General features: G+C 38.5%; 1 protein-coding gene across 2 annotated transcripts in view; it reads left to right on the top strand.

The window, feature by feature from the left end:
* TXNRD1 (thioredoxin reductase 1) overlaps positions 1–14231 on the top strand; it is a 56371-nt gene extending 42140 nt beyond the window's left edge. For both annotated transcript variants that reach the window (XM_012772726.2, XM_012772725.3), the window contains 2 exons: positions 1209–1343; positions 12323–14231. In XM_012772726.2, coding sequence (XP_012628180.1) covers positions 1209–1343; positions 12323–12385 — 198 coding nt within the window. In that variant the 3' untranslated portion in view covers positions 12386–14231. The remainder of the gene's footprint in view (positions 1–1208; positions 1344–12322) is intronic.
* The last annotated feature ends 438 nt before the right edge of the window (positions 14232–14669 follow it).

The raw sequence follows: 14669 nt of genomic DNA, 5'->3' as shown, positions 1-14669 counted from the left end.
TTTAATCTTTACATAATCCTATGAGGTCTGTGCTTTCGTTATCCTCATTTTATAGATGAAGAAACTAAAGCACATGGAAGTTAAGAAATCATGTTCAAATTATTTGCCTACTTAAGGGCAAAGCTAGAAATCAATCCCAGGTAATGTAGATTCCGTGCTATCAATTATTATCCTATCTAGTGTAGTCTTTTGTATTCATTCCTTCCCTAGAAGCAAAACTGTTCTGAAGTTGGAGTGTCTCTCATGTTTATGTTTTCATGTTTGCCCCCTATTTGTATATGCATAAACATGATACAGTGTGTTGTGGTTTAATTACGAGTGGCATCCTCATTAAATAGAGTCCTCTAACTTTTTTATGTCTCATTGTTTTTTGAGAACTTTCCTACATTATTACATGTAAATATAGTATATTTTAAATGCATTGTAGTATTTTATCTTATAAATAGCTATACTTTATACCCTGAACGCCCCTGATTATCAGGGTGAACAACATGTAAGAGTATAACATGGAATATACCACAGTACTTTGGCAGCAGAGTGACCTTCTGATTGTTTCTAAGGAGTGATGGAACATTTGATAAGCTCTGCACCCTAGAGCCTGAGTTGCCTCATGAGGAAATAGGGCTACTTAATCTGGCTTAGTCAGAGTCAGCTCTGAAAATCTATCAACTGAACAGTAGAATGCATCAGATTTCTTTGCTTTTGGCGGAGGTAGTCTGAGTTTGAGATTTAGAATTTATCCAAAATAATCCTACACAGATATTTCATAGTTGCCAAACATTTTTCTTTCGTTTTCAAAAATGTTTTCAAATTGGAACAGTCTTAAAAGTATCTAATTGCACAATCTATACCCAAACCTTAGTTAAAATCATTTTGTAATTTGAATGACTGCCCTTAAATGTCACAGCTATCACACATAGTCTACATGGAGCTGAGACAACCAAATACAGAAAACAAGAATACCACTGCCCTTAGGTAGTAGTATTTTCCAGAACATTTTGTTGATTAAGGATGTGCAGATATTTTTCCTCATCATCACTTTTAGCTGGCTCCTTTCTCTTCTTCCCTGCTTGAAATACACATTATTTAAGTCTTTGGCCATTTCTGAAATGGGTTGTTTAGAATAAACTGGGGAAATACTGTAGGCTGTGTAGGAAGAGAAGGGGAGAGAAATCAGTTTAATTGTATTATTTTATTTTATATCTTAGGAACGTGTTGTGGGATTTCACGTACTGGGTCCAAATGCTGGAGAAGTTACACAAGGCTTTGCAGCTGCACTCAAATGTGGACTGACCAAAAAACAGCTGGACAACACAATTGGAATCCACCCCGTCTGTGCAGAGGTGGGTTACCTACACTTCCACAGCTCCATTTAAAAGTACACGACATTGCTCAGCTTCTAAGTGGCAGATCTAAGATCCTGAAGCTAGTGTTCTTTCTGCTGTGTTCAGGCTACTTCTGTATCTCCTGACAATTTAATGATGATTGAGAATACCTCAAAAGAAGGCCTTGTCTCTAAAAATGAGTTTTCTGCTTCCAGTATTTATTGCTCTTGGTATCAAGTGGAGCCTTCTATCATGCTGTTAAATAGTAAAAATGATAAGTGTGATTTATAGAGATGTGCCTTAAATAATTTATTTATCATGTCTCCTGAATTTTTATGGCAGTTAAATAATACCATTCATACCCAGAAAAGCTTCAATCTGAGTTTTTCCAGAGCTACCCTGAGACTAAATGATGTCGTTTGCCTGTTTAGCTTTTGGTATCAAAGAATTAGATTTGAAAGTGACAGCTTTCAAAAGTTGAAGCAAATGATAGTAGAACTGGAAGTTGACCAATCTAGGCCTCTGGGTGTCAGTATTTCTTTTTTGTCAGTGATCAGCCAATAGTTGAATGTTAACTACATAGGAATGGTAAGCCAAAAATGTGTCTACATTGGAGAACTTGGTGAAGGATGGGAGGAGGCATATACCAGCTTAGATAGGGAGTTGAAAATTGCAGCTATTGTCTTTCTAACATAGTTTCCAAGGTATACATTGTGCTTTCACGCGCATACACACTTGTGTGTGCACGTTTCTGCCATATTTCATTCAGCAACTTTGTTACTGGTAGGTCTCTGGTCCCAATTGCCCATCACAACTGAACTCTGCTGAGTATGTGAAATGTCAGCTTTAAGACCTGGAAAAATGTTTCAGCTTTGTTTTGCTTTGCCTTCTCTGTGATTAAGAATGGTATCCTCTTCTGTTACATATCAATATGCACCTGACCGGGATGGAAGCATAAAATATTAACATGTTAGGAGATTGGTACATTATTCATAGGAAGCTGCTGTTTTTGTGAAGGAAATCAAACTAAGCTTCAAAGAAATATAACATAAAAATTGAAGCGTCTAGACTAATGCTCTTATAGAATGTGTGATAAGTCTTCCTGTCAGTGTAATGACTCAGGCTACTGATGGAGAAGGAGCCAACTAACTTGTTTTTTGAGTACATTAGTTTCCTAGGGCTACCATAACAAAGCACGGCAAACTGGATTGCTTAAAACAACCAATTTATTCTCTCACAGTTCTGAAGGCTAGAAGTCCAAAATCAAGGTGTTAGCAGGACCCATGTTCCCTCTAACGTTTGTAGGGGAAGAATCCTTTGTCTCTTCTACCTTCTGGTAGTTGCTAGCAATCCTTGCCATTCCTTGGGTTATAGATGCATCACTCTAATCCCTGTCTACTTTGAATGGCCTTTTCTCCTGTATGCCTGTGTCTAAATTTCTCTCTTCTTATAAAGATACCAGTCATTAGATTAGGGCCTACTGTAATCCAACATGACCTCATTTTAAGTTGATTATGTCTGCAAAAACCCTATTTCTAAATAAGGTCACCTTTACAAATATGGGGGGGGAGGGGGGGAGTAAGACTTGATCGTATCTTTTAGCGGGGACACAATAGTGAGTATATTTTTAAAACGTAGACCCCAGTCCAAGTCATTTATGAGCTACAACAATAATTTCTGATATAGATGAAGGAAAAGATGATTTCCCAGCTTGTATATAAGAGTGTCTAATTTTTTGCCTGAATTCAGCTCTCATTGGGGTGGTTGAAAGAAAAAGACTGCTGAGTGCTGGTCTCTGACCGCTCCACTCAGCCGTGCCGTGCTGTGATCCAGCAGCAGCGCGCACAGCAGCATCTGGCAAGATGACTGGCAGTGGGGCAGAAAGACGCTGTGAGGAGGCAAGATGTCTCCTGACGCCCTCGGAGGTCAGCCAAAGGCCTGTTCTCCCTGGTATACCTGGCACATTTGCTGCTGTGTATCTCCATCTGTTGGTCCTCTGATGACTTTGAAGCTCAGAGGCAGAGTGTTCTGGTGCTTTGATAGGACTTTGACGTTTTATTTTTCCCAAGCTGGTGGCTGATTACAAGATAAAAAATTGGATGATATCTCACTCTGAGCACATTTGTTGTGAAGTTATGTGCATAGCACTGTGCTTGGCAGCAGGGATACAGGGAGATTTAAGATAAGCTTAAGTGTGGGTGAGGCAGATGGATGAAATGCCAATTACAGTTCAGTGTGATGAGTCCTAGGATCGGGGCAGGGTGCTAGGGGCATCTGTGTGGTCTTTGGCTCAGGGATTCCTATGATCAGTTTTTTCTCACAGAACACTTCTGATACCAATTATGTGGGTTTTCTTCCTTCCACCAACACCAGTTCTCCAACTTTCCAGACACTAGCTAGATGTCCTACAATATAATTTAATTCTGACATTAATTCTCTGTAGTTAGCATCCAATCCCACAAGTTAAGGGCTCAGTCCCATAAGACTGCCTTCACTGCCCCCACTCGAGGCCTCTTGTACTTCTCATCAGACAGCTATAAAGTCAAGGGGTTCCCTTGACTCCCTCCTCAGGTTTGATAAATTGCTAGAACTGCTCACAGAACTCAGGAAAACACTTTGCTTACATTTACTGCCTTATAAAGGATGCAGCTCAGTAACAGCCAAATGGAAGGCACGCAGGGTGGGGGAGTGGGACACAGCATCCACACTCTCCCTGGGCAAGCCCCCTTCCCAGCACCTCGACGTTCACCAGCCTGGAAGGTCTCCGTACCCCTTCACTTAGGGGATTTTATGGAGATCCCATTATGTAAGCATGATTCATTAATCATTGACCATTGGTGAGCAACTCAATCTCCAGCTTCCTTTGTAGAGGTTGGTGGAGGAAACGGTACTGAAAATTTTACCTCTAATCACATGATAGGTTTAGGTTCTTCTGGCAATCAGCCCTCATCATGAAGCTATCCAGGGGCCTACCAAGAATCACCTTGTTAGCATAAACTCAGAGATACTCCTCTCACTGCTATCACTCAGGAAATTCCAAAGGTTTTAGAAGCTCCCATGCCAGAAACCAGGGACACATATTTCTCATCATATCATAATATCATAAGGATACTGGGGCAGGATGATTCCCGAGGGAGTTCTTACCTAAGACTGGAAGAATGTGTTAGCCAGTCAGAGGAATGCTATATAAAAGGACTGGGTGGAGAGAACATGGCTCATTCAAGGAACTAAGACACTTAATATTGCCTATAGCTTGAAGAGCTTAGAGAGAGGTAAAAAATTATGCAGAAGAAATAGATGGGTAAGTCAGTGATCTTGTAAACCAAGGAGGAGAAGGGTATTTTGACTACATTTGGGGTATTGGAATTTAGCTGAGAGGTTCAAAGCAAGGAGGTAACATGGTCATCATTGTTCCAAGAACTTCCTCTAGCTAAGCTGTGGAAGATGGACTGGAACAGGCAGGGCTAGTGGCAGATCCATTTATGAGGCTGATAAAGTAGACATGAGAGGAGATGATAGTAGCCTGACAGGTGGTGGCGGTGGAAATCAAGAGACATTGTATTTGAGATGGAGTTGATAGTCCTTGCCCACTGACTAGAAATGGCAAGAAGGAAAGACTGAGAATGACTCAGGTTTGTGGCCTGAAGTAGAAAAGAACAGCAGCAAGAGCAGGCTCGAGGGACTAACCATGACAAGAGTGCTGGCGTGTGTGAATGCCTGCGTGTTAACTTAGTCCTTAAGAGAACCCCATTAGTGGATGGGAATGATATCTCCATTTGACTAACGAGGAAACTGAGAACAAAGAGGTTGGTTGAGTAACCTACCCAGGGTTACAGGCCTGGCAGTGGCCAAGCAGGATTCAAATCCAGGCTGTGTGGCTCCCATAATACCATGCTGTGCAGGTGATACTCCACTTGACTGAGCAGCCTGCGATATTTGGCATAGAATTAAAACATGGAAATAATTCCTTGGTGGCAACTTGAGTGTAGTGGAGAGACATAGACCTGGGTTGTAATCTCGCTCAGCAAATTCTTCTCTGACAGGGCCACATCACCCAGGTTTTCCAAGGTTAAGTTTCCACATTAAATAAAATAGAGATAATATCTAACTTTAGGATGGATTAGAAATGCTGTATGTAAAGCATGTTGGGAGAGTTCCTGGCATTGATAGATACACAATAGCTGTATCTGTTGGCTGTTTTTTCCCCAGAGTACTTCATCACAGAAGAGTGGCTTGACTAAAAGGTCATCATTGTATTACTTTTACCAGGAGGTGGAGAGAGATGTTTATTTTGGAAAGCTCCCTGGGCAATTGTTTTTTACCCCTTCTTGTTTAGAAAATACATTTTGAATAACCAAAGGTTTTTGACTCGTAATTATGGGAATTTAAAAATATTAATTTATCTGTAAATGGCACATAATTACACATATTTATAGGGTACATAGTGATGTTTCAGTATGTACAAGGTATAGTGATCAGATCAGGGTAAATAGCATATCCATCATCTTAAACATTTATTATTTCTTTGTGTTGGGAACATTAAATATCCCCTCTTCTGGCTACTTGAAAAAATATATTATTGTTAATTATCATATAATGTTACAGAGCTTTCTCCTCCTGTCCTAGCTGTGATTTTATATCTTTTAACAAACTCTTCCTATCCTCCCTTCCCCCTACCCTTCCTAGTCTATAGTAACCTCTGTACTACTTTTTACTTCCCATAAGTAAACTAGTATAGTCACTGCAGAGAACAGTATGGAGGTTCCTCAAAAAACTACAAACAGAACTACCATAGGAACCAGCAATCCCACTACTGGGCATTTATCCAAAGGAAATCTTTTTTTAAAGCTTCTTGATGTAGGGAAAATGAGATCTGATTGGTAAAGGATTCTTGGGAACTCTTTTTTCTGCTAAATGCTAGAATTCTGACTTGGATAGTAATAGGATTTGCTACTGGGCACTCTGATTTTAGTGTCCAGATATGCTGCTCAAATGTGGTCCACAGAATATTTGTTATTGGTCCATAATGAGATAAGGATAGAAATGAAGAAGAAAGGTTTAGAAACTTTAAGAATAATTTGGCAGTGTCTGATCTGATAATTTAAAATTGGGTTTTAATTTTACATGCCTTTTAAAATTTTATTTTCCTAGTACATTTTTAATGAATTTTACAAATGTCCATCCATTGGATGGATTAGAAATAATAATAATTTAAAAATTGGTTCTGGACACTGCTTAAAGTGCTCAGAAATAGCCACAGCTCTGGGGCCAGCTGTGGTTGGTTTGCAGAGTGAATCATTCAATGAACTCTTCCATACCACTTTGATAAAATAACCTGGGCAATTGAGAACAGTCTTTGGCTCTGAGGAGTAATTACTTACAAAAGTTGACAAATTCCTTAGTTGAGACTTTGCTCTTTGGAGCAGAAGTTTCCAGAGGGCTTCCTTCTGGAATTCCCCTGAGAGGAGAGACCATTCTATTTTGACTGAAGCCCTGTACCAGAGGGAGTCTCAGCACCTGGAGCATTAGTAATGCATTTGCATTATTCAGTGTGAGATGGGATGGTGATAATTTATTCTGGACATCTGAACAGCAGTCATTGAATAGGAAACTGGTTACATATAATTTGAGTAGTAATTCCAGCTAATCAAGTTTACTTGTAGGGGAAAAACAATAGCTCAAGAGAAAAGCATTTGAAAAGACCCCTTTGAAGTGTCTTAAAATGAATTTTAGTGCTGAATATCAAAAGTTTTGGTTCTGTTGTTTTAACAGTGAACATAATCCACTCCTTGTGAGGCTGGGAAGTGTTGGGGCAGATAGAACTATGGGAGGTGAAAGCCTCCAGCAGCGCTCTCTCTACCTTTGCACTTGTCCTGTGTGTGGGGATAGAAGGGCACGGAGGCTGCCCCTCCTGCTCACTGTTTGAAAAATGTGTTTTTATGAAAATTCTAAAACGGCTGTGTGCAAATGAAATCTGTGTAAAAATTAAGCCCATCAGTTTGGTTTTTTTTGTTTTTTTTTCATTTAGACTGATGAACAATGGTAGTTTGGCTTCCTCTCTCTTTTTAACATAAGCACGTCATCAGTCTAAGAAAAATAGATAAGAGCTCTTTTGTTATCTGCTCCCAGTTTTGATGGATCTATAATAGTTTGTATCCAAATCTACAAGTTCTATTTCTAAATCAGTTCCTGAGAAATCGAACTTAAGCTTGCTATTCATAAAACTAGAATATGTTAAAATGTCTTCTTTGGCTTTTTTTTTTCCCATTTAAAAAATTGAAAAGAAAGCATGTTTGAATTGCTTATAATACTATCATCCTAACACAGCTATTTTCATTATCACATATTATTTCCTTGTCTTCAGCCACACTCACACATTTTTTTAAACAAAGGAATTTTATTACTTTTCAAAAAAGTTGTACTAGTTTACAGTCATCAGCATTGAATATAAGTGCTAATGAAAATGATGCAAAATTCAGCGTCAATATATTTTTTCTATAGTAAAGTATAAAAGGGATAACTAATTCAAGGATTTTTAGATATCTTTGCTAACATGGATGAATCTTATAATTATTATTTTTTTGGATGTGAATTTTCTATATTTTCTTCTGTGTTTGTATTGTAAATGTTGTAAGATATTGCCCATTAATATGTGGCTCTGAATTTCTTGAGGAATGAAGGCTTTGTCACTCTGAGGTTAAAGTAGATCAAAGGCTTTTCTCATACTGGTTCTCCTTTACACAAAAGTATCTTCTTTATTCAAAAGCATTTTTGTTTTTATGTGTAGATAATCTTGAGCAGTAACAAGTAAAAATTGTCTAAATCTGTTAAGGCTTTACTGTTAGCAAAGATATGAAACAAGGGAACTTGTTAGCCACTGCAAATGAGAGTATTAGTTAGTTTAGGCACCTTGGAAAAAAGTCAAAGTTTCACCCACTGTCCTACCTAGCAGTTCCACCTCTTGTGTGCAGGGAAATGTGCTAGAATGTCACAGCGGCATATTGCAAAGAGCACATTGGCAACAGCTTGGATGGCCAGCAGAAGGAGCCCAGATACATGATTTGTAGTATCTTCTCCATTTGAATAATTGAATACTACAGTATATATTAGATTAGATGTGGTATATGTCAATGGAAAAGAGCTCAAACTCAGTAAATAACTTAAAGAGGTTTATTCTGAGCTGAATATCCATGGCTGGGAGAGCTACGCCCAAGAATCCTTGAGTAAGTGGACTTACTGTGGTTGGGTTACAGTTTGGTTTTACACATTTCAGAGAGACAGGAATTACACATTAAAATCATAAGTCAAAAATCAGTACAAGGATACATTGGTTGGTTTGACCTGAAAAAAGCAGGACATCTTGAAGCAGAGCATTACAGGTTATAGATGAGTTTAAAGATTCTTTGATTTGTAATTGGTTAAAGAAATGGAGGTTTATCTAACTAAAGGTTTGGAATTTTGAGTTAAGAAAGGCTGCTAAGCAGAGACAAGCCGCAGACAAATAAATACCCAGACTCACCTGATGTGTTAAGTAAATGGATGACCTTCAGGTGTGGTTTCAGCTTTGTCTTGTATAGCCTTAGGCCTGTTAATGAATTACAAAAGATATATCCAAGAAGGGAAGGAGTAGGAGGAGGCATGTCTGACCTCCCTTCTCATGGCCAGCAGCTCAGCTTTAGGCTATTTCTGGGGTCCCCTTGGCCTAGAGCAGGGGTCCATTCAGTCAGCTAGAGGGCTTAAGATTTTATTTTACTTTATACATATATATGTGTGTGTGTGTATACACACACACACACTATAGCAATTGAATTGAACTTACATTCTGTGAAAAATGAAAGAATTAGAGCTATTTGTATGCATATGGGTGAATTACAGAAATATAGTATTGAACCAAGAAAGCAGGTAGCAGAAGAATATATACACCATCTCACCATTTGCATGTAAAAATTTTTTAAACTACAAAAGAAACACAAGAAGAAATGCATAGGAATGATAAGCACTGATTGGGAGGAGGGCAGAGAAGAGAAAGCCATCAGGGAGGGGCTCTAACTGTGGGCACATGGGTGTTTATCACAGCATACCATATACCTATCTATATATCCAGAATATTTCATGGTAAATTTCTTCTACAGAGTTGACAAGCAACTAGGGTAACTTACTTAATAGCTTCAATTATCTTAAAGCTAATAAAATTATTCATTAGATACAACCTAAACTTTCTTTTTTTAATTATTGAAAGTAAAAATTTACTAAAAGGTACTTATAAATAATAATCAAGAACCTTTGTCTATTCTGAGATCCCAAAGATTTTCTTTTAGGATATCTTGGTTTATAGTATTGCATTTTGTATTTTAAGTTTGTAATCCATTTCTAGTTAATTCATTTGTAGGGTGTGAAGTTTAGTTGAGATTTTTTAGCCTATGGATGTCCATTTGCTCTGGTACAATTTGTTGAAAAGACAAAGCCTTCTTCCTTCAGTTGCTTTTGTACCTTTGTCAAAAATGAGTTGGGGGCCGGGCATGGTGGCTCACGCCTGTAATCCTAGCACTCTGGGAGGCTGACGCGGGCGGATTGCTTGAGGTCAGGAGTTCAAAACCACCCTGAGCAAGAGCGAGACCCCGTCTCTGCTATAAATAGAAAGAAATTAATTGGCCAACTAATATACATAGAAAAAATGAGCCGGGCATGGTGGCGCATGCCTGTAGTCCCAGTTACTCGGGAAGCTGAGGCAGCAGGATTGCTTGAGCCTAGGGGTTTCAGGTTGCCGTGAGGGAGGCTGACGCCACGGCACTCACTCTAGCCTGGGCAACAAAGCAAGACTCCGTCTCAAAAAAAAAAAAAAAAAATGAGTTGGGCATATTTGCATGAGTCCATTTCTGGTTTGTTTATTCTGTTCCACTGATCTGTGTATTTCCACTAATATCATACTGTTTGATTACTATAACTGTATACTAAACCTTAATATCTAGTAAAATCATTCATATACTTTTTCAATAATTATTTTAGCTATTATAGGGTCTGTGCTTTTTCATATAAATTAACCTTATCTATGTGCATGAAAAAAAATCTTGCTGAGCTTTTGTGTTTTTTAATGCAAAATAATTTTTTTAAAATTTCAAAATTTGTAAGGGGGTACAAATGTTTTAGGTTAAATGGATTGCTTTTGTAATGCTTGAGTCCCACTATAGGTGTGCCTGTCACCCAAATAGTGTTCATTGTACCCATTAGGTAGGCTTTTGACCCTCCCCTTCTCCCCCTTGGTAGATTTCCACTGAGTTTTACTTCCCTCTGTGCACATTTGTGCTCATTGGTTAGTTCCAGTTTAATAGTGAGTACATGTGGTGTTTGTTTTTCCATTTTTGAGATACTCAGGAGAATGGTCTCCACTTTCATCTATTGCATGAGTTCCATTTCTGGGTTCTTTATTCTGTCCCACTGATCTGTGTATTTTCATTAATACCATGCTGTTTGATTACTGTAGATTGTTGCAAAAGGTATTAATTCATCTTCTTATGGCTGAGTAGTACTCCATGGTATACACATAACCACATTTTATTAATCCACTCATGAATTCATGGGCACTTGGGTTGATTCCATATCTTTGCAGTTGTGAATTGTGCTGCAATAAACATTCAAGTCCAGGTGTCTTTTTGATGAAAAGTCTTCTTTTCCTTTAGGTAAATACCCAGTAGTCAATAGCTGGATTGAATGGTAGGTCTACTTTTAGTTCTTTGAGGAATCTCCATACTGCTTTCTCTAGAGGTTGTACTAATTTTGGTCCCACCAACAGTTTATAAGCATTCCTTTCTGTCTATGTCCATGCCCAGCATTTATTGTTTTTGCACTTTTAATAAAAGCCATTCTAACTGGAGTAAGGTGATAGATATCTGATTATGGTTTTAATTTGCATTGCTCTGATGATTAGTGATGTTGAGCATTTTTTCATGTTTTTTGGTCTTTTGTCTTTCTAGAAGCTTCAGTTCATGTCTTTTGCCCACTTTTCAATAGTGTTGGGGGGGTTTTTTGCTGATTTGCTTGAGTACTTTGTAAATTTTGGACATTAGCTCTTTATTGGATGTGTAGCTTGCAAATATTTTCTCCCATTCTGTAGGTTGTCTGTTTGCTCTGTTGTTTCCTTAGCTGTGCAGAAGCTTTTTAGTTTAATCAAACCCCATTTATTAATTTTTGTTGTTGCCATGATTGCCATTGGGGTCTTAGTCATAAATTCTTTGCCTAGGACAAATATCTAGAAAAGTGTTTTTTATATTTTCGTCTAGTATTTTTATGGTTTCATGGCTTAGATCTTAAAAAGTCTTATCCATCTTGAATTAATTTTTGTGAGTGGTGAAATGTAGGGGTGCTGTTTCATTCTTCTGCATGTGGCTGTCCCATTTTCCCAGCATCATTTATTGAATAGGGCTTCTTTTTCCTAGTGTATGTTGTCTGCTTTGTCAAAAATCAGTTGCTTGTAGGTAGATGGCTTTATGTCTAAGTTTTCTTTTCTGTTCCATTGGTTTGTGTCTCTATTTTTGTACCATACCATATACTGTTTTGATTAATATTGCCTTGTAGTATAGGTTGAAGTCTGGCAATGTGATGCCTCCAGATTTGTTCTTTTTGCTTAAGATTGCTTTGGCTACTCAGGTTCATTTCTGGTTCCAAACAAAGTGTAGAATTACTTTTTCTAGATCTGTGAAGTATGGCATTGGTAATTTGATGGGGATTTCATTGAATTTGTAAATCACTTTGGTTAGTATGCACATTTTAACAATGTTGAGTCTCTAAATTTTTTTTTCTTTCACCTTGCTTTTAGTATGTTTTCTTTCTTTTATCCTCTGGAAAAACAGAGGATATCTTCAATCACATTACTTCTCTATTTTATTCATTTTAAGTTATCACATACGTCATTTTTAATGCATGTGATGTTATCTGGACTACTCCCTGATAATTCATTTGCTCAGGTGTCTGAAAATGTCACCCTTTCTCTTCCCCTGCAGGTCTTCACAACACTGTCTGTGACCAAGCGCTCTGGGGGAAGCATCCTCCAGGCTGGCTGCTGAGGTTAAGCCCCAGTGTGGATGCTGTTGCCAAGACTCCAAACCACTGACATGTTTCCTTGCCCAATCCAAGGCAAAGTTTTCAGGAAGGTTCTTGGGCTCCTGGCACCTGTGTCTTGTGCCTACCTCCACCCAAGGCCCCCTTGGATCTCCTGGTTAGGAATCAGTGAATGGAAGGCGGGCAGCATCACACTGGGGTCACTGACGGACTCGAAACTGACATCAGGCAGTGCATCGAAGGGATGCGTCCATGAAGTCACCAGCCTCAAGCCTGTGTGGTGGGCAGTGATGGAACAACTGTCGAATCAGTTTCAGCATGGCCTTTCCTTTGTTGGTTTTCTTATTCCCATTGTCAAGTTTTCTAACGTTGCTTGTTTTTTTTCTTTTTTCTCCATGATGTTAATGATATTACAGATGAAAAATATTAGCAATTGATTTTTATCCAAAAACAGGTCATGGCTCAAGTACACAGATAAGGCATCTTTTTGCATGGAAGGGATGGGTTGGCTCACTTGGAGACTACGTAGGCTTGTCCCGTCAAAGAGAACTGTCTTATGACTAAGATGGACTGTTCTACTTTACTGACCTGTTTATTAGTTTCTCCTCTAATAAGTTATATGTCCAAAACAAGCAAATCTATGATTGACTCTGGCCAAATTTGCCCCCATGTGCTACATCACTGATTATTTTAAGGTATGTTTAGGAAGGGAAATGGCTATTTGGCCAGACTATTTGAAGTCAAAGTCCACTGCATGGAACATGTATGTTTCCCACCATTGTTCATCACGGAGGCAGATGTACACTTGAAAATGGAGGAAAAACAGTAAATGTCTTACTTTATTTAGTGTATTATGTGTTGGTCTAAGTGAGCTGAGATCATTAGCCATGAAAAACACATAGCTTGTTTAAAACTCTTTTGTCTAGCTTTATGCTAAAAACACAAAATATCACAGCTTTATTTTGTGTGTGTTAGGTATCGATCTCTTCCTAAGAATTACCTTCATAGGAAAATAGGCCTTTTCATACTCGTGATTTAAATCTTTTGTGGTAATTGCTTTTTAAAGGAAGCTGTTAATATCATAAGTTATTATTATTGAACACAGGTGGATGTGAAGGATTTTCATTTAAAGACCAAGTGGTTTTGACTTTTTCTGTTGAATGAACGGCCATACTTGCTAAAGTGTTTGCAGAAGTATTTATGCTCTGTTAGTACTCCAACTTGTATTATTATAAAGACAATTAACTCTTCAGTTATATATTTCTATGTAAATGTACTGTGTAAGGATTATAAGTTGAGTTTTGAACATGTGCTGTGGATATCGGGCCTCCTGCCAGCAGTTGTTGTAGCTTCTTTTCTGTTCCCTTCCCTCCACCTGTATTTCTCGGCTACAACACTGAGTGGTTGTTTCAAGGTATATTTCTGGGCCACCTCAGGGAACCCATGTGTCTGCCTGGCATCTAGTCAGCAGAACAGCTGACCCTGTCCCACAGGACTCTGCCTCTTGTCCTTATCCCATCTGGTTATATGAAGGAAATGGGAAAAGAGAAGAGGGGAATTGAGGCAGTTGACTTTGTTATTTATTTTTTTTTAATTTGTTTTTTCTCCAAGTCTGCCAATCTCTGAAATTAGAACAATAGGCAGTATGAGATAATTGTGCCTGATCATGTTGTGATTCTCTCTTAGTGGAATGGGATGTTCTTGTCCCCACAAGAAGGATTATACTTTATAGACTTCTCTTGTTTAGGTTCTGTAATTGCCCAGTGTATTGAAACACATATTAAATTCCATGTATTTTTGTTACAAATCTTCTGGAAAAAAATGTGAAACATTAAAAGGTGTTAATATCCACATGTGTGGCTGTTTATTGGACAAGGGTCTTGGGATTATCTTCAAGAGTGTCCAAGCCCTCCAGTTTCGTGTTGAAGATGGTAAGAACTAGCTGCAGGCTTCAGTGACTCTGCTGTTAGGCCTGGTTGGTATCTGCTGAGGAAGACATGTCAGTGTTGTTGGTTTTTCTAGTTCCATTTTCAGATTGTCCTGATTTGACCTGTTGGCCTTTAGGGTCACAGGCCTAAAGTCACCCTAGAGACAGCATCACTAAAGTTTAGCTGGGTTTCCCAGTGCTTTGTGCAACCATGACTGCATAGTTCATTAACCCATGCAGTGCTGTGAAGCGTGTGTGATCCTTTCTTTGTCTCTGGACTGATCATAGATATATTAATACATTTTGGGTATAGTTAGACTGGTTCATTGCCATTTCCCAATCCCTGGAAGTATCAGGCACAT

This window comes from Microcebus murinus, chromosome 10 (assembly GCF_040939455.1).
Source record: "Microcebus murinus isolate Inina chromosome 10, M.murinus_Inina_mat1.0, whole genome shotgun sequence".
In the NCBI taxonomy this organism is placed as follows: domain Eukaryota; kingdom Metazoa; phylum Chordata; class Mammalia; order Primates; family Cheirogaleidae; genus Microcebus; species Microcebus murinus.
Note: the sequence above shows the minus strand (reverse complement) of the source record. Positions and strands in the feature narration are given on the sequence as shown.